Raw genomic sequence first — 19,695 nt, 5'->3', positions numbered from 1 at the left:
TAACTGTTGAAACTCAACATTAAGAAAAAATCCAATTAGAAAATGAATAAAAGACACAAGGAAACATTTCACTGAGGAACAATGTCAGATGTCAACTGTGCACGTGCAAAGATGTTTAACATCTTTAGCCATCAGGGAAATGCAAATCGAAACCCTAATGAAATATGACTACAAACCCACAAGTGTGTCTATAATAAAAAGTAGGAGTGGACTACTGATACATGCAATAACTTGGGTGAATCTGTAGGGAATTATGCTGAATGGGAAAGGCCCACTCTCAAAAGGCAACTGTATGACTCCATTTATATCACACTCTTGAAATAACAAAATTGCAGAGATATATGGTTGCCAGAGTTTAGGGATGGGAGAGGGGTGGATGTAGCCCTTAAGGGGTAGCACAAGGGGGCCCTTTGGCAAGGATACAGGTCTCTATCTCAATTGTGGTGATGGTCACACAAATATGTCCATGTGGTCACATTGCACAGGACCATGCTCACACACATGAGTGCGGGAACCACTGCAAGATGTTACCACTGGGAAAAATTGAGTGAAGGGTACATCAGTGCAAAGACAGTTCCCTGTATTTCAACTTCCTGTAAATCTATGATTATTTCAAAATAAAATTAGAGAAAGTATTAAACAACAAAAGCAGACATACGTTCTTGACCGTTTCCGAGCCTAGGATGTTAAGGAAAGGAGAGTTAACTTTTTCACTTACCTTCTTACAGGACCTGTACCTGCCTCTGTCCTTGGATGACTCGGATTCACTTGGGGATTCCATGTGAAGGAGGAGCACTCAGGGTACCCATCCAAGCTTACCGTTACCGTGGGGTACTGCTGCTCATGTGTCCAACAGGGCTATTGGTGCTTTCAAGTTTTTATTTTTTGTTGTTGTCGTTGTTATGTTTAAAAACACACTGTAATATGTTGGATTTATTTTCCAGTGATTTCTCCTCTGGGCCACTGATCCACAGTTACCAGTTATAAGAGATAGATTGATAACCATCCTTTGGGCTAATTTCCAGGGATGCAAAATATGCTAGTCCATGACTTTTCTATTGAATATTTAGGCACCTGCATTATTTCTCTCATCTCGCTTTGCTCATACATGACAGTCTTCCTTCTGGAGAGGGTTGTTTACATACACAGCACTTAAAATGCATGTGTGTGGGAAAAAAGACTCCTTGGCAAATCTGAGAGTGACAAACACAAGTGTCCCTTGTCTCCCAATCTCAAGAACGCTGGGAGGATGGCAAGGCAGTTTCCTCAACATCGCTCTTCACTCCTGATTGAGCCCCCTGATTGTTTAGCGCCAATTCTGGCTATCAAGGGGGAGAAACACCAGCAACATGTAATTCCGACACTAGATGCTCAGTACCCCAGCGCAGGGCTAGCTAAAAGAGACTAGGCAGATTGGAAAACATTGTAGACACTGCAGTAAAGTTTATAAAGCACAGTGACTTCCTCATCAAGCTCTCCACTGGGGCAATCTGGAATCAATAAGCAATTAATAAAGAGTTGGGGGTGAGGGACTTCATATACCTGACTCCTCTAGGAGGCTGTCTAACATAGCAAGTTATTACACAAACTGTAATGGTATCCATCTATCTCTGTTCTATTGAATGCCTTGTAAACAGCCAACACTGAAAACACTGTGAGAAATTGTTTTCAGGTCTGACACCTTTCAGTCGCTTTTTATAGCAAGAAACCAATATCCTTTTTATAAAACCGCGTGTCTGTATTTCAGGAGCAAACTCTTCAGGCTCCTTTTTTATAAACTGGTGATTTTTCTTTTGTCTAAAAAACACATGCAGAAAATTTACCAAAAAAATGCAAAAGAATAACGTAGTTTAGAATTCATGCTGTCACTGCCAAACAGAATCCTCCAGGAGAAACCAGAATGAATAGCAGAGGCCAATTCAATAGAATCAGTCTTTTGATAACTTTTTAACAGTTATACTTACATTAATAATTTCAAAGTGGACCAGACATTCTAATTATATTTTAAATGAAATGTTATGGCATATTTTAGGCAACTGTTTTCTATCTATAATCCTGATATTTCATACTGAAGAAACAGAAACCTTTCACTTGTCTTTAACACTAGAAAGGATTTCTCTTTGCTAAGGACTGATCATCTGAGATAGTTCTCAGTCTTTGAGGTACAGGTTCATAACACTGCTTTTTGTCAGTAAACATAGCCCATCCTGGCAAAGACAACTAAGTTTAAGCGAAAGCCATGCATGCCAATTCTGTGTTTGCCTTTAGCAGATATGAAGATTTCCTTATTTCTTTGTAATTGTTCAGATAGTTTGAAAGGTACAGCATTCAAAGCCAAGCTGCTGTTTGGCTATTGAATGACTTGCAGTTGTTTTTCCATTTTAACTGGAATGAGCTTGCTCTGTGTGTGTGTGTGTGTGTGTGTGTGTGTGTGTGTGTGTGTGTGTGCACGTGTGCACACACACACACACACACATAGCTGCTTCATAATTAGGAGACTACAGGATATCCTGACATGGATCAGTGGCAACTTGGTGGCATTGCTGATGTGCCCTGTGTAGGAAGGAACTCAGTGGTGGAAGGGGTAACTCAGACGCCCCTAGATAAGCTTCAGATGTCCTTAGCTATTGGTTCCAGAAAATTCCTGATGAGGGTAGTATCGATTTCTGGTTAAATTGCTCATTGAGGAACCCCAAATCATGAGCCTATCTTTTTGCCTCTCTCCTTTATTTGTTAGCCTATTCAAAACCAGTAAGAAACCCATTTTACTTACCCCATACTTCTCTCTAGAAGCTCAAGGTTTTCTTAGTGCTCCCAGAAGAATTTGTAGTTAATTGGGAAAAATTGATACTTGGAAGGGGGGACGGATACAGCGAGTGGTAGGAGGACTGTTTCTAAATTTTAGGCCAGACCCCGAAGATCCTACCCATAGTCTTTCTCTAAATCTCACTTAGTCCAATTCCTTCAATTTAAGATGAAATGGAGGCCAAGGTAGATGATGATCTGCTGGTGAAGAGGAGAGCCAGAGGAGAAATTCAGATTTCCTCAAGTCCAGACCCTATGCCATCTCTCTGGGCATTCCCTTGCTTATGATATATGCATCATTAGAAAATACTAAATAGGTGTATTTTCTTTAGAATGATCTTTGAACCAACAATCTTCTGTAAGAATAGATTTTACACCCTTCTTTTAATCCATTATAAGAAAATGTTTCTGTACTGTCACTTCAGCAGACCTTGGTATGGTTTTAGTAATTGTATTTTAAATTGGCACATTTTCAAGGCAAAAAAAAACATTTTTGTAACTGGGCATCTTCCCTCCCATCATTCATTCCCAATATTACCCAATCCAGTTTTACCACAAAAGTCCCATTGTGTTACCTTCTGCACAGTCAGCATATATCCCGGCTTTCAGCAAGCATTTGCCACCACTCCCCACTTCTCCCCGCCCCTTTTACACTTTGCCACCACTCCCCAATTCTCCCTCCCTCTTTTTTACACACACACAAACTCACACACAATCCATCTGTTGCTTGTTCATACCTCCTGATTTTTCTCCCTTACAGAAATAGAAATAGGGACAAAGAAGGGGAAATTGTATATATGGGGACTGGGCTGAAGAACTTCTTAAGTAGTGTTAACTAGTGGTAAATTGAGAGAAAACTTTCTTTTCTCTTCATTGTTTTGGAAAGGATAGCCATTAGCATGACTGCTTTGTGTCCTTATGGACTTCGGTATTAGCCTAGATTGAATCATAGCATTTTCTAACTGGAAGGAACCTTCAGATCACATCATCTACTCCAAATTCCTCATTTTCAGGCCAGGAATGGAGAGGCAGAGGTAAAGTAATTTCCCGAAGGTCACACAGCTGGTTAGGGGCAGGGCTGGGATTAGAACCCACATCTCCTGGCTCTTATTCCAGGGCCTTTTCCCACTGAACTGCATTGCCTTCCACTGGGCCCCTGAGGATTCTTTCTCAGGATCATGTTGCATCTTGGAGCCATATGCTGCTGCCCTGATCTCAGTGGGAAATCCACCCAGCAACCTAATACAGCTCTTTCTTCCTGTATTCACATGATTCTCATCCACATGGACTGCAGATGTCCCCAAAGAAAAGGAGACATTGAAGACCAACAGGAAAAATGGGGTCCCTGGCCCTGTCCATCCAGCACAGGGGATCCCTGTCTTACATTGAGGGGCCCTCAGAACAACTCCCTGAGCCTGAGCCCTGTCCAGATGGAATGGAAGAACACTGGTTTTCCCTGTCAGCTGATGTCATCTCATCTCATACTGGATGGTCTTCCTAGGCTGAGGGAAGTATTTCTCATTCCTAGAGCAGGGAAAGGAAGGAAGGAAAAGCAGAACAATGGCTTCGTTCATCCTGACTTTCTGAGATGGTTTTTCAGTATTTTTAAAAAATGAGTATGGCTCCCATTCGTTTGCACTGATTTCTTTTAAAATATGGGAGTGAGACTAGCTCAAGAAAAAAACCTGGTCTTGCTGTGGCTGCTTTCATCCACAATGTCCCCATAGCCATTCTGCCCTGATGGGGACAACTTCCAGGTATAAGCAAGGGACTTTGTAACTAAAATATTTCCTAGCTGATGTTAAACATTGGCTTCTTGTGTATGCACGAAAACAGCAAGCTGTGTGTTCTCCACACCGTACTCACCTTCCGATGCACACTGCCCCTGTGCCTGCCATGGCAGAAACCAGGGCAACAAACCGTGAATATCCAGTCTTCTTCGCAGCAAGGCTCTTCCTGGGAACTAAGGGGTATTATTAGTTCAGTTCCAAGAGCCCTCCTCAGGAAATTCTCTATCCTCCCTACTTTTCCTCCCCAGTCAGGAGTAACCAACAAACCTTAAAGAGGATGTGCAGTTACCTGAGGAAGACAAGAAGAAACAGTCTGAAGCCCTGAATCCTTCTTTGAATCACCCAGTCCAAGTCTTAGAGCAGTAATCCAGTGCTTGTTTTGGTCAAATCCAGTGCTTGTTTTGTCTGCTTCCCTAGTCCCTTCAGTACTCTGGATAGACATGCCCTCTCGCATTTGGTTCTGGATAGCTTTTCTTTCTTAAAAAACACATGTCCCTTGGAACAGTTATGCCCATGTGCCCAAAACAGGCTCTGGCACACTAATGAGAACTTTGCCAAAGATCAGCACACCTTCTTCACTGTCCAGTTTACTATGGAAATAAAACGCATTGGAGATTTCTTTTTTTTTAAAAGAGACCATTGGAACCTGTCCTTGGCCACACAGAGCCCCTTGCATCTCCAAGGCCAGGTCTCACTCTTGTATTTCCCTCACTGATTAAGGATTGGCTCTTAGGCCCAAAGCTATTCATGTTTTGAAGCTCATCTGGGATGGGGGAAGGGTTAGAGTCCTATGTTTTGGGACTAGAAAAAATAAAGTTCTAGCCACTGATGTGCCAGAAGTGATCTGAGACCTTTTGTATAGCAAAGACACCTTGCTGGCCTTCCTGGGTACCTCTTTTGGTATGGAACTTCAAAGCTGTCAAGCTTCTCCATCTGCTCTAAGAAGGGGACCCCATAGATAGTCTTTCCACTATTCTATGATTCCATGCAGGGTTTCCTCTCCCTGACAGGTGTGAACACCTGGAACAAGGATACTGTGTTGATTCCTCATGCCTACCTTTCAGCTGAAGAGGCATCTCCAACAGGTTCTTAGAGGCTCAGACCCAGTCTAGTGCTGTTGACACAAAGTGGGTTGCCTTTACTCAGCCCTACAGGCTGTGAATATGGGCTAAGACAACACAGGTCATTTCTCAAAAGTAAATTCCAAATTTTATACTTCCTCTAGCTAGCAGACCACACTTCCCTAATAGGCAAAGGGCTGGAGGTTCTTGTCACACAGCAGCCAAGACGTGTGCAGGGAGGAAAATGTATGTCTAAACCCACAGAGAACTGACTCCAAAGAGCAACCTAACTATGAGCTAGAACTGTTAGCCGTTTACCCTCGCCCCTGCCACTTTTACTTTTCAGAGACTAGAAGGCTCCCTCTCCAGCCACCTCTTTCCGTACGCCTAGTTAAAGAATTTTGCCCCTACTATATCTTCAGGAAAAGGGGACTTCCTCTTTTGTCTCCCCTAACTTGGTCCCCAGAACTTTTTTCCATCCCCAGAGATCCTGTATGGTCTTTAAACTCAGCCTCTTGGTTTTGCTGTTGCTTCCTGTTTATTTCTCATTAAGTATCCATGCAGACCTCCCACTCTGGCCTAGGAAGTGTGACACTGTATCATATGACAAGACTCTTGAGCCCCACTTCTAACTGCCTAACTTCTTATCCCTTAGTTTACAGGTTTCAACATCTGGAATCAGAAGCAATCTTCTGTTACCTTTGATGGCTGGGGAGTCTAGAATTCCCATTGGGAATTAAGGCATCTTCCTGTTCCTGATTACAAGGGCAAAGTCCGTACCATCACGGATGGCACAGAACTCAGAGCAAACACCTTGTAAATTAAGGCAAAAACCTGCAGGCATTGGATCTTCTCATTTCTGGGTTAATAACCTGAGGAAATCGATGGCTTTTTGCCACTGTCTCCCTCCCCTGTGTATCTTTTTGTCTTTTCTTTCTCTAGTTCATTATATCTGCTCTCATTTTTATACTGTTATCACTCCCTTTCTGAAGTAAAACCATCCATCCTTTGTCCTTTCTCTTTTCTTTTTTCTCTCTTTTGTTGTCAGCCTTTTAATTTTTTTCCTTCCTCCTTGTGTAGGCATTGGGCACATGCCTCTTTCAGCTCTGTGCTTTTGCCTTGGTGATGAGAAGTTTTTTCCAGACTCAAACAGCTCTAATCCTACCCTAGTCCCATTGGTGGGAATCAATCCGATCCTGGCCCTTTCTTCCCCATTTCATTTGTAATTCCCCAAAGCAGATCATCACAAGCAGCTTTTAGAGCTCATCTTTCTTTGGGTCTTTGCCTTCCAAGCACTGTACAGGGTTCCTTTTTCGCCTGCCATTTGGTGGAGCAGTGAAGTGTGCTCAGAGAAATCATCACCTGGCCAGAAAAATCCACCCATGGATTCCTATCAGCTAAATAGTATTAAAAGGGATTTTGTTTAATCTGCTCATAGTTTAAAAAGCTGCAATATAATACAATGAGAGACCACAGGTAATTTCTCCTGTCATTTGGTTTAGCTGGGTGCGGGTGTTGGGTGGGGGGAGGATTTGTCTTAAGTTTACCATTATACATTAAGCTTTCTGTAATAACCTTATGTTTTGGGCTTGTCAACTGTTGAATTGTTTTGGCTAAGCTCATAGGCAACTGGGATTGATTTACATGAAAAGGGTATATAACAGATCCATACCAGAAGAAGAAATATTCACTTAATTGAAATGTACTTCTCCTTCTAAATTCACCTAAACATTCACTATTGACACCAACTGTTCATATTCCTGTGCAGACATCCAAATAAGGGTAATTTTGGGGCCTAAAGAAGTCACCTGGTAGGCACTAACTTTTTTAACAGGGTGCACAGCCTGCGGGAATGTCACTGCTGGGCAATAGTATATGGAATGCCCTTTCTAATGACTTTTCTTTAAAAGTTCTCTTAAAGGGATTTGAGCAAGTAAGCGGTTACACCATAATGTCGCCAATGTATGGTCCTGTAATATATTGCAGCTTGAAGCCAATGATCTCTTATGACTTGTACACAACCAATGCATGTCTTGATTGAATTTTGCATTTCTCATGTGTGGTAACTTCTTTAAAACGTTTTTGGTCACCTTTTTGTGCCATTCAATTTGTACAGAAAATGCGTTTATGGCCATTTTCAAAGGGAGAAAGTTTAAAATGGAAACAGCCCACCCTTTCTGCCCTATAGCTGTAGTTAGAACTCCGTAACTGTAGCCAAACAGCTGTAATCGGTGGTTGTAGTGTTAGAGGCGTTAGCTTGCTAGTGACTAGCCTTGGAGCGTAAATGCATGGTATTAGACATCACATTTCTTAAATAACTCATTTTAACCTCTGAAAAGAATACATCCTTCCTTGTGGTCGCTCTTCCCTTCCTTGCCCTCTCCCTCCCCCTGCTCCCAGGTGTCTTGCAGTTGTTAATAACTGATTTGGGGGCCAATAATTTTTGCCAAGTAAAGTCAGCAAAGAACAAACCAAAAAGGAGGGAAAAGGCATTCTGAACAGTTATTACCCATTTCTCAAGGAATGGCGTTGTGATCAAAGACTCAGCGCCTCTTTGCATTAAACAACAGTAGCACATCGGGTGTCTTTGGCCCTTTGACTACAGTGCAGAATTGAATACCTCTCAGAATCACATATAATTGAAAGATAGCCGACAATGATGTCCCTTACCCCTGAAGCTGCTTTGAGGTATTTGGAGACCTCAGAAGGCTCTGCTTGACCAATGACTAATAATTATTTTAAAAAAAGAAAAAAGAAAATCAGAGAAAGACAGCAGATGTTTAGGGATTCTTAGCTGCCCCTTTAGAATAGTTATAGCCAGAAAAGACAAGGACATGGGTTATAAGCATTGCTGTTGGTTTCCCAGGCAATGCCTAACCCACTCTGAGACTGATTCAAAAGCAGTGTTCCAAGCAGGCACCCTCCTTTTTGGTTTGCTGGTGCCACTTGGACTGGTAGGTTTGGTGAGGCCCATGTAAACAAGCTGGAGCAGACCCTTTTCATCTCCTATGCCTGTTAATATCCCTCTTCCTCCCTCCACAATTTGATGAGGGCTTTCTTTGGTTAGAGGACTTTGAAGTCTAGAGAAATTCCCCATGTGTGTAAAGTGTTGTGAACTGAACTATGAATGCTGTGGATTCACAGCATTTAGTGCTGGGCAGCCAACGAGCTGCTCTTGCTATCATTTTGGCTCTCAAGCCGTGTTCTTCATCTCATTCTCATTTCTGTGTACATTTGCAAGATGTGTGTAATGTCATTTTCCAAAAATAAAAGTTGATTTCAATATTTCTGGCTGACATTCTCTTTTTTTTAAGCATTGAACTGATGATCATATAACCACAAAATGTCCAAGCTTGAAGAAAACTCAGACATTATTTTGTCCAATGCCTTAATGCTATAGATGAGGAAGCTGAGGATCAATGTATAATGGAAACACCAATTAATAACACAGCACATTTGCAACATATAAGATCTCAATCTCCTTTCCAGAGTTGAGCATGAATCAAATAACCTCTTTTTATGTGTAAGATGCTTTGGCCACAATCAGTCTTTCGTCAGAATAGGTGATCACTTCCAGTATCATATTTTCATAGGCTCAGAAACACTCCATGTGGATTCCTCAAAAATACCTCTACTTGTTCCCTATAATTCTTCTGACACTGTGGTTATTTTTCCCCAATAGGTTGATGATGTGGCTACTTTCTGGGAGAGAGAACACCTAGATATCTTATTCACCCTCAGGCATAAATGACTAATTAAATGTTTTTCTCAGATGAGGTTTTATTCACAGGGAGAGCAAAGACATTGGACTTGTGAAGAGGCTGATTGAAAGGGAGGGAGGAAAGGGCATAGAAGGAGGAGGCTGAGGTCTTAGAAAACAGTTTGACCAACTTCACACTGAGGACCAACCCCTGACGTATGTTTGGAGAAGCAAAAATGGTAGCATCCTAGGTATTCCCAAGGACTGAGATGATTAGGAGTGCTTCCTCCTGACAGTCTTTTATCAACCAGCCCTGTGGCCGTTACTCTGCTTGAGACAAAGAAAGTAAATGGAGATGGGATTTCTTAGTGTTCCTAATCCACCGAACAGTTGGCTATGACAATCAGAGGCTGGGCCAGTCTTCATCCCCACTCTCATCAGGCCTTCCTCGTTGCTGATTCTCGTGATGTTATTTTCTCCCAACATAGTCTATCCTACTCTCTACTGCAAATAAAATAAGATAGTTTTGACTGTGTCATTCCTCTGACTGGGAATTTATGATAGTTGTCTATTTCCCATCAGATCAAGTCCAAATCATCATCATGGTTTTCATTAAGATGTCTCTGAGGTGTCACACTCCAGATACCCTGCCAGTTGCTAGTCTGAAGGTTCAGGCCTCCAGGAGTTCCAGCCTAGTGAATGCAGACCTGAAAATAAATGAGTCCACTGCAAAGGAGCAAGTATTATAGGACCGCAATGTGAGATAATGTCCCGGGATGATGGAGGTCAGGCAAACGTCACAAAACTGGCAGCATGTTAGAACTGATTAAGAGTTTTGCATTTGAAAAGATATATGCACTCCTATGTTTATTGCAGCATTATTTACCATAGCCAAGCTGTGGAAGCAACCTAAGTGTCTATCAAAAGATGAATGGAGAGAAGATGTGGTATGTATACACAATGAAATATTACTCAGCCTTAAAATAGAATGAACTCTCGCCATTTGTGTCAACATGGACAGAAGGTATTATGCTAAGTGAAATAAATCTGACAAATACCATATCCTTTCTCTTATACGTACAATCTGAAAAACAAAGCAAATGAATGAACAAACATAACAGTTTATTTAGAGTCATAAACACAGAGAACAGACTGGTGGTTGCCATAGGGGAGGCATGTGGAAGGATGGGCAAAATAGGAGAAGGAGGAAAAATTAATGAGAATGATATCTTGATCTGGATGATGGTTACATGAATGTATACACATAACATTCATCAAGCTGTACACTAAGATTTGTGAGTTTTATTGTATGTTCCATAATTTAAAAAAGAAGTTTTCCAGGTGGGCAGGGAGCATTCTAAGCCAAGGAAATCGCATGGGAAATGACAGTGAAAGGAAAGCCCTCTCTGAGAACTGAAAATTACCTAAGGCAGCAAGGTTATAGGCCCAGCACACAGAGAGCTAGGAGGACAAGTGCATAGTCTGGAATTATAGTTTGGGTCCTTCAGACTAGCGGTTCTCAAATATTGGTACGGCAGCTTATGGTAGTCTGTAATAAAATTTTCACCAGACTGGGGTGGAAAGAGAAAACAGGATAATAGAGTATTTTTTATAGAAACGAATGTACTGTTTAAAGGATTATCTTTTAAAAAGATATTTCCCTCTTTACCTTTTTGTTAATAAAAATGTTTCTTTGATGAAATGTCGGTCATGTTAGAAGATAGGCATGCGTTTGTTTTTTAACGTCTTAACCAGGCAAGATAAAAAGCAAGTAAAGCTAGGAAAGGCTCAAATCAAATTTAACTCATTTTATTTCTTTTCTCTTCTATTTTGATGATCTGTGAAGTGCACCAGTCTGGCAACAACTGGCTGAGAGTAAAAGAATGGAGAAATGGAGAAACCAGTAGGGGCTGAGTTACAAGAAAAAAGATGTTTGGTTTGAAGGAAGTTCTTTCTATGAGCAGTTAAATTCTCTCTCCTGATCCCCCTGCTGTGTCTCTTTCACCCTCCTTTCCTCCCTCTCCCTTCCTCAGCCCTTTTTCCTTTATCTTCCCCACCTCCTTCTCTTTTTAATCTTTTTTGATTTCTTTCTTTCAACAGTTGCTACTGAAAGCCTCCTATGCTCCAGGCCCTATGATTGGCCCTGGGCATATAGAGATGAAACAGGGTTTTCTGCCTTAAAGGTGGCTCACACTGCCAAGAGGTGCATCAGCACCACCTAGGAACTTGTCAGAAACGCAGATCTTTGGATCCCACTCCACATATACTGTACCAGAAACTCTTGCTGTGTGGCCCAGAGATTTCTGTTTTAAACCCTCCAGGGGATTCTGAGGCCCTCCTTGGTTTGAGAACCCCGGCTCTTGTGAATTCCACTTCCTTTTCCCCGGGACTCACTGAGAGCCTAAGTAGCACATATATGACCTCGTGGGCCATTTGAATTAGAGTTTGCATCTTGCCCAGAAGAACAAAAATTCAAGAGGTGGGTAATTCTGGTATGATCTCTATATATTTGGCTTTCTGAAGAAAGACTGCCTTTTCAAGATTGGGAAAAAACTTTGCATAGGTAAAGACATACTGAGAATGGGTCTTTTGCCACTGTTATTGCAAGAGTCCCGATGGGGACACGAGGGGACCTAGAATGAAGGCCAGAGCAGTGGGTGTGGTGAAGAGGGATGGGCAAGGAGCTGTTGCTATAGAAGTGTCAGGATTTGGTGGACAGAAGAGATACATGGAGGAAATGTGAGAGCGGGGGAGCCCTGACTTGACTGGAGCAATTCAGCCCTAGCCTCCTTGTTCCCAGTCATGGGCCTGTGCTCTGGACAGCTCAGCAGCCTCCCTCTTATCCACCTCCTTCCCTGACTTGTGCCCTGGCTATGCAATGCTCACTCACACTTCACCCTGGCTGACAGAGTCTACCCTTCTTTCCCTGCCCAGAAAAATACCCTCTGAACGCCCTTCCACATTCTCCCCACCTGTCTAAATCTCAGAAGTAGCCAAAACCTACCAGCAAAGGAACTTAAGGCATATTTATAAGGCAAACAAACCCAAACATGGAGAAAACCTGGCCACTTTGTATCCTGGACTTTCCAGGGCCGTCCTGATGTTATGTAATTTTGCTTTCCTTTTCCAAATAAAGGTGATTTGTTAAACATGTAACTAAATGTGATTTCATTTTTAGACTGTTCTTTAAATTTTTTATATAAATACACTCACAAATCGGAAAACATCTCTTGTTAGGACACACATCCACACTGAGGGTTTGGAAAATATGATTCCTTTCTGGAAGAGGCTTTCCCCAGGTTTCCTTGTCAACCCCCCCCCCCCCACTCCTTGATCCCCTTGCCAGTGTGGGAGAGACACTGTCCCCTTTATCTCTAATCCTCCCTTTTCAGTACTCCAAGAGGGTCTTACAGATCATCTGATTATATCAAGCCTGATTGCTTCAAGGAGACTGCCTTGGTTAAACAGGTAATTTCTCTTTGAACCCCGGAGGCTGCTGATTTTCTCCAATCAACAAGACTTGGTTTAAATTGTTGTAATCTCTCTCCTACCCCTCAACCTCCCCACCCCCTGCCCCCATGCCTGCACAGCCCTGGATGATTCTGAAAATATTTTACTCAATTTAGAGGGGGGTAAGTGCTGGAGGTCTGCATTATGTACCACTATTTACTATCCCCAGTAAGGAACCAGTTGTATACAGAATTGCAGAAATATCAAAGGTGGAAGGGCCTTTATAAACCACTTGTTCAATGTCTCCCAAACTTCCCCAGGGAGGTGAGTCACTTGGGGTGCTTGCTACAAACACAAGTACAGGGACCCCATCCTGTTGCCACTTCATTAACCTCTCCCGGCCAGCGGCCTGGGGAGCTGTATGTTTAACAAGAGTCTCAGCGGTTCTTTCATCTTGGAAGTTCACAGCACTTCTCCAGCCTTACTGTGGATGAAATCACCAGAGGGACTTGTTAAAATGCAGATTCTGATTTACAAGGTTTGAGGGATGAAGCCCAGACTCTGTATTTCTGACAAGCTCCTCCCTGATGTGCTCATGCTCCTATTCTGCAGACATACTTGAAGTAGTAAAACTTTAAGTTCCAAATGCTCATTATTCCAAGGAGAAAACTGAGGCCCGGGGAAGGAAAGGAAGTTGGGTAGAGGCAGAGTGGGCTAGCACGGAGGACTCCTGACTCCCGAGCCAGTGCTCTGCCCACGTGACCAGGCTGCCTAGCACCAGCAGGCACTAAAAGCAGCCCAGCTGCAGTGGGACTGTTTCCAATCAGAGGCTAATTGGAAAAACTATGCTTCCTGAAAGGGAAGCAGCCCTGGCTTGTCTCAGTAATGAGTGGGCACACTGGCAGGGAGAAGACAAAGGGTGGAGGAGGGGACAGGATTTATGTCTCATTTTAATTGAAGAAATGAGCCAAGATTCCCTTACAAGCAGCTGGGAGGGTTGGGGGGAGGGTTAAGGTCATACAATATCCTCCTACCTCCTCCAGGAAAAATACTAAACTAAACTAAATAAAACCAACCAGCCAAAAAACAAACAAAAAAAAAAACTAAAAAAAACCACCCCATCGCCCAAAGCTTGAGAAAGTGCTATAATGGAGGTCCTGCAAGGAGTCAGAAGAGCCCTAAAGAGGGGCTGTCTGGCGGCCGGGGTGGGTGATGAAGGCTGTGAGATATTGGAGTTAGTATAATAAAGCATTAATGATGAAGAATCGAGCCAAGAATTAGCCTGCCTAGAATAAATCTTTATTTTAGTGGTCCCCTTCAAAAACAGGCTTTACTGAGGAGATGAAACTTGAGCTGAGGCTTGAACAACAAGTTGGAGTTTGTTAGGTGAAGAGGGGAGGAGGGGTCGACAGGGGCACTCAATCCAAAAGGCCAGTATGAACAAAGGCCAAGAGGTGTGATCCCTGTCCAGGGTGTCTGGGGATCAGGAGTCCTCCAGTGAGGTGGACGGGCCTGGGGTGTGAAGGGCAGGGGAGGGAGTGGATGAAGCCCAGTTAGAAAGGCAAACCGGGATTCATTCATTCAGTTGGCAAACATACAACAGGCCACATCCCATGCAGGCCACCACACTTAGCTCTGGGGCTGCACAGACATGGCCCCTGACAGCACAGAGCTCCAAGTCTAGCTAAGTAAGGAAAGCAGGAATTGTAACACTGCTGAGTGCTCGGTCAGGAGGAAGCACTGCATGGGAGAGGATTCACATGGGGCACCCAGTGCAGCCTGGAGAAGGAAGACTGAGATGAACAAAATAAAAGTTAGCCAGAGGAAGGAAGTGTATCCCAGGTCAGGGGAAAAGAACACGTGAGGGCTCTGAGGAAAATCGCTGTTTGTTGGAGCAACTGAAAGAAGGCCCATGTGGCTGAGGTGTGGAGTGTGCTGGAGGAAAGGTGGTGAGAGATAACACTAGAGAGGCAGACAGAGGCCAGACCACGTGGGGGACATAAGCCACAGTAAGGAGTTTGTCCTTCCGCCCTGAAGAGCACCCAGGGAGTCATTAAAGAGTTTTAAGCAGGAGAGTGAGATAAGCAGAGGAAAGCTGGTCACTGCTGCTTGCTGCCGGGAGACTGGACTGGAAGGACATGAGCAGCAGTCGAGGAGAGCATGGTCGGGGAGCAGTGATGTCCTGGTCTGGCTGAGAACTGATGTTGGCTTGGACAAGGAAAGCGGCAGTGTAGGCAAAAAGGAGGTGAAAAATTGGAGAGACTTTCCAGAGGTGGAATCCACAGGGCTTCGTGAAGGATTAAATCTGGGAGATGGTGAGGGAGAAAAGGTTTCAGTCCTGACTGGAGGGAGGTGAGTCAGAGGGTAGGGAGAACTAAGGGCCTCTGAAGGGTGTCACCAAGGGAGGGATGTTTGGGGGCCTCCGGCCAGGTGGTGGCAGGCTGCCACAGAATCTGGGCTTCTTTGGGCACAGAGCTACCAGACACAAGGGGCCAGTGAGGGATTTCTCCTGACCCGCCCCTCAGTATAGCCTCTGAGTGGAATGGGCCGGGCCAGGTATGCTAGCTTCTAGCTGAAGACCTGGGGCCCGGAGGGAGGCACCAACAATTGCCAAGCTCTCCTGGGGTGCACCAGGCACTGGGCTCAGAACCATGCACATTTTATCCCAACAGGCTCACCAAACCCCAGCAGGGTGGGTGGGGCTATCCTCAGGTTTACACATAGGAAACGGGCTTAGAGAGGTGACGTGGCCTGTCAACAGTCACACGGCAAGGGAGTGAACATCTCATGGCCTTTCCATTAGACCAACTTGCTTCTCAGAGAAATTTAGCACATCAAATGAACTCTATGCTCAGTTCTGCCACTCTGGCTGCCATAAAAGCAGCAAGGCTTAAGCTCATCTGTGCCTGGGATGGCAGACGTTGCAGGTGGAATTGAGGCCACCATGTTATGACCCCCATGGCCGAAGATGCTGTGGGCTGAAAAGGCAGATCTCACAGGCGTGGGGAAAGCAGCAAGAAAGTTGTGCGGTGTGAAAGGTGGAGAGCACTAAGAATGAAGCATGTGCTCTCTAGAAGCAACACGGAGCCAAGAGGATAAAGACAAACAAGCGTGCAAAAAGCTTGGGAGGGTCATCAACAGGACTAGTACTCAAGAACACAGAGCTCAAAGGACTTGAGGAAATCATCTAATGTGGCCCCCCAGTGCGTGGGCATCTTTCTTGCTGGGTTCTTTCTCCATTCTAGCACATCTTCCTTGTCTTTAAAAATGGGGTCTGGAGCATGAAAGGGCACAATCAAAGAATGGATGGAAAGGCAACCTATGGCATGCAAGGAAGTATTTGCAAATTAGGTATCTGAGTAAGGGGTTAATATTCAGGTTATATAAAGAACACCTACAGTTCAACAACAAACTAATTCCATTTAAAAATGTGCAAAGGACTTGAATAGCTATTCAAAGAGGGACACAGAAAAGAAGAAAATCTTGCCATTTGTGACAACATGGATGGACCTAGAGGGCATCATGCTAAGTGAAATAAGCTAGGCAGAGAAAGATGAGTACCAAATGATTTCACTTACATGTGGAATCTAAAGAACAAAACAAACAAACAAAAAAGAAATAGACCCATAAATATTGACAGCAGACTGTTTGTTACCATAAAGATGGGGGTGAGGAGATGGGTGAAATAGGTGAAGGGGGTGAAGAGGTACAAACTGCAAATTTGTAAAAAAAAGTTAGTCATAAGCACAACATAGAGACTATAACCAATAATATTGTAACATCTTGGTATGGTAACAGGGGGTACTTACACTTACAGCAACAATCATTTGGTAATACATATAATTATAGAGTCACTATGTTATAAATCTGAAAACAATTGTATGGGTTTGTATGGATATGTGTTGTATATCAACTTTATTCCTATAAAAAGAAGAGATACACAAATGGCCAAAAAGCACATGAGAAAATGCTCAACATCACTAATCATCAGGAAAATAAATGCAAATCAAAACCATAATGAGATACCACTTCACACCTGTTAGGATAGCTACTATAAAAAACAAAAACAAGAAAACAGAAAACAACCAGTGTTGGCAAGGATATGCAGAAATTAGAATCCTTGCTCATTGCTGGTAGGCATGTGAAATGGTGCAATCCCTGTGGAAAACAGTCTGCTGGTTCCTCAAAAAACTAAAAATAGAGTTACCATGTGATCCAGCAATACCACTTATGGGTATATATCCAAAAGTAATGAGAGCAAGATCTCAGTGAGAGATTTGCACGCCTATGTTCATAGCAGCATTATTCACAACAGCCAAAAGGTGGAAGCAACCCATGTATCCACTGACAGACAAATGGATAAACAAAATGTGATATATACATAGAATGGAATAGTATTCAGCCTTAAAAAGGAAGAAAATTCTGACACATGCTATAATATGGATGAACTTAGAGAATGTTATGCTAAGTGAAAGAAGTTATTTAAAAAGGCAAATAGTGTAGAATTCCACTTATATAAGATATCTGAAGCAGTCAAATTCATAGAAACAGAAAGTAGCATGGTGGTTACCTGGGGATGGGAGATGCAAAAAGGGGAGTCATTGTTTAATGGGTGCAGAGTTTTAGTCATGCAAGAGGAAAAAGTTCGGGAGTTCTGTTTCCCAGCAATGTGAATATGCTTAACACTACTGAACCATGTATTTTAAAATGGTTAAGATGGTAAACATTATATTATGTGCATTTTACCACAATTACAATTAAAAATATTTAATGTGGGCTATGATCAGTAATTTCTGGGAGTTCTTTCTCTCTCCAGAAACCCCAGCTCTCCGCTCTCTCAAGTTTTTCTGAGCTCTCTCCCTAAGCCTCCTCCAGAAAACTTTTTCAGACGATGAGAAGAGTAGGAATGATTTGCTGACCAGATCACCTCCAAATCTCCTCCCTCCGTCCCCAGCCTGCAGAGTCCCTCCTCCTTCCCTGACACCCAGTAGATGTTCTTAGTCTGTTTCCAGTGTGTTCATGGGATGTGCGTTCTCGGAGGTACTGGATGAAGGCTGTTGATGAGGAGAAAGGTGTGGACAGCTTGTTCCAGCCCTGTAAGTTACAAGGAGCTCTGCGCTTGTCCAGCAATAGCATAGCTTTGTAAATTTCAGGCAAGCCTATGCTTCCTCTGAAATGTCCTTTCACTGCAGGTACAAAAACACAGTAAACCACGATCCAAAAAAAACCTGTCCACCCATGAATGGTGTTTTGTAAGGCAGTTAATGTATAACACTTTAGAAAGCTGGGAAGGGAGCATGTTTGCTTTTCCAACCAGAACCACATCAGGGGTGTCAGATGCCAATAATCCCAGGATTCTGTGGTCACAAGCTTTGAATCTGCAGCCAAACTTTGGCATCCAGACATGGAGGCCAGTGATTTCCAACCTTTTCACCACCAAGGATCTCTTTTATTACTTTTTCCCCTGTGGGCCCCACATTTGGAAAGATTTTTATCTAGCAAAGCTATTTTATTATGGAATAACTCATTTTCCCAATTTTTCACTCAGAGCTTCTGATCCACATGAGATAACCACAGCAAGCTAATATAATTTCAGTCAAAGGCAAAGAAATGTGATATTGTACTTAGCTCTCTGTGGCTTTGTCTTGGCTGACTGTACAATTCCTATTAGACTTTTTTTTTATAATACTAAAAAATAGCTAAGGGCACCAGTTCCCACTTCGAGAGACCTCCAGATCGAGAACTGCCAATGCAAGGTAGTGGGGCCCTTGACAGGATGACTTGTCAGCTTAGAGAAGCTCTGAAGCCCACCAACCATAAATACAACAACAGCATCTGTTCATCAGGAGACCTCCCAGCTGTACTTCACTCATATTTCACTAGTTTAAGTTTTTCTTTTCCCCAATGTAAAGGGAATGATGGAGATTCCCAAATGAAAATAACAATCATTTACCAAGCCCCTACCTAGATGTCTGGCACTGTGACAGAAGTGTCAGACCTAAGAATCTGCCTCCCCTGAGGCCCTCTGCTCCCCCATTCGAAGGCATGTCCCCTCTAGATCAAGAATCTTCAGTCAAAGGACATCTTAGAGGTTTGTCTAAGCCAAATGTCCCTTTCCACACTGAATACAAATGGACATGTCTTTGTGTCTGTCTACGCTACACTACTGAAATCCTCTTATGGTCAAGGACCTCGTCCTATTTTTCTCTGTATCTCTATGTCCCCACCAAGCGGTGCAGTTTAGTGGCTGACACTCAGCAAATGCCTGTATAATGAATGACAGGGAGTTCTAGGCTGGACGAACAGTTGAACTCCTGGGAATGGAAATGAAACTAGGAGCATCTTAAGCACAGACACCGAATCTTATTTATGTCTGTGTGCCCAGTGCCTGGCACAAAGAATGCACCGTAATGCAGAACTAGGACCCTGCAACCAGATGCTCAGTGATGACCTATAGCCCGGTTATTACAGGCACGTAGTTCAGGGACCACAGGTAGGACCCTCTCCTCACCATTTATTTTTGTAAGTCATCACCCAGTGCTGCTGTATCTCTGGCTAATCCTTGGCCACCACATTCCCTTCTGACACTCAGTATCACTCCCTCAGCTCCCTCCTACCTTGCCATTGGTTGCATATATAAACCCACATGCACTAATCTGATAAAAAAAAAACACACAGTTCTGAACCTTGGCACCCCGTTTTGGAGAGTGCACTGACCCCTGCTATAAAATAAGCTCAGAAAGGATGGAGAAGGAATGCAGCCTAGACATGTCTCCCCCTTTGGTGTCACTGGGTGTAATTTAAGCAGATGCATTCCTGCAGTTGTTACACCCAGGCAAGTGTGGGGAATGAAACAGTTGTCTGTGACTGATTTAAACTGTGGTTTTTG

The 19,695-nt window shown here is 43.3% G+C and overlaps 1 protein-coding gene across 5 annotated transcripts in view; it reads left to right on the top strand.

Moving 5' to 3' along the window:
* The window catches only part of DCX (doublecortin), a 106,258-nt gene extending 97,327 nt beyond the window's left edge, over positions 1-8,931 (top strand). For 4 of the 5 annotated variants that reach the window (XM_073227643.1, XM_073227645.1, XM_017671291.3 and 1 more), the window contains one exon: positions 729-8,931. In XM_073227643.1, the coding sequence (XP_073083744.1) occupies positions 729-785 (57 nt within the window). In that variant the 3' untranslated portion in view covers positions 786-8,931. The remainder of the gene's footprint in view (positions 1-728) is intronic. The other variant, XM_073227642.1, reaches the window with a different exon arrangement.
* Positions 8,932-19,695: the final 10,764 nt, after the last annotated feature.

This window comes from Manis javanica, chromosome X (genome assembly GCF_040802235.1).
Source record: "Manis javanica isolate MJ-LG chromosome X, MJ_LKY, whole genome shotgun sequence".
Classification (NCBI taxonomy): Eukaryota; Metazoa; Chordata; class Mammalia; order Pholidota; family Manidae; genus Manis; species Manis javanica.
This window is presented reverse-complemented; position numbering and strand designations above follow the sequence as displayed.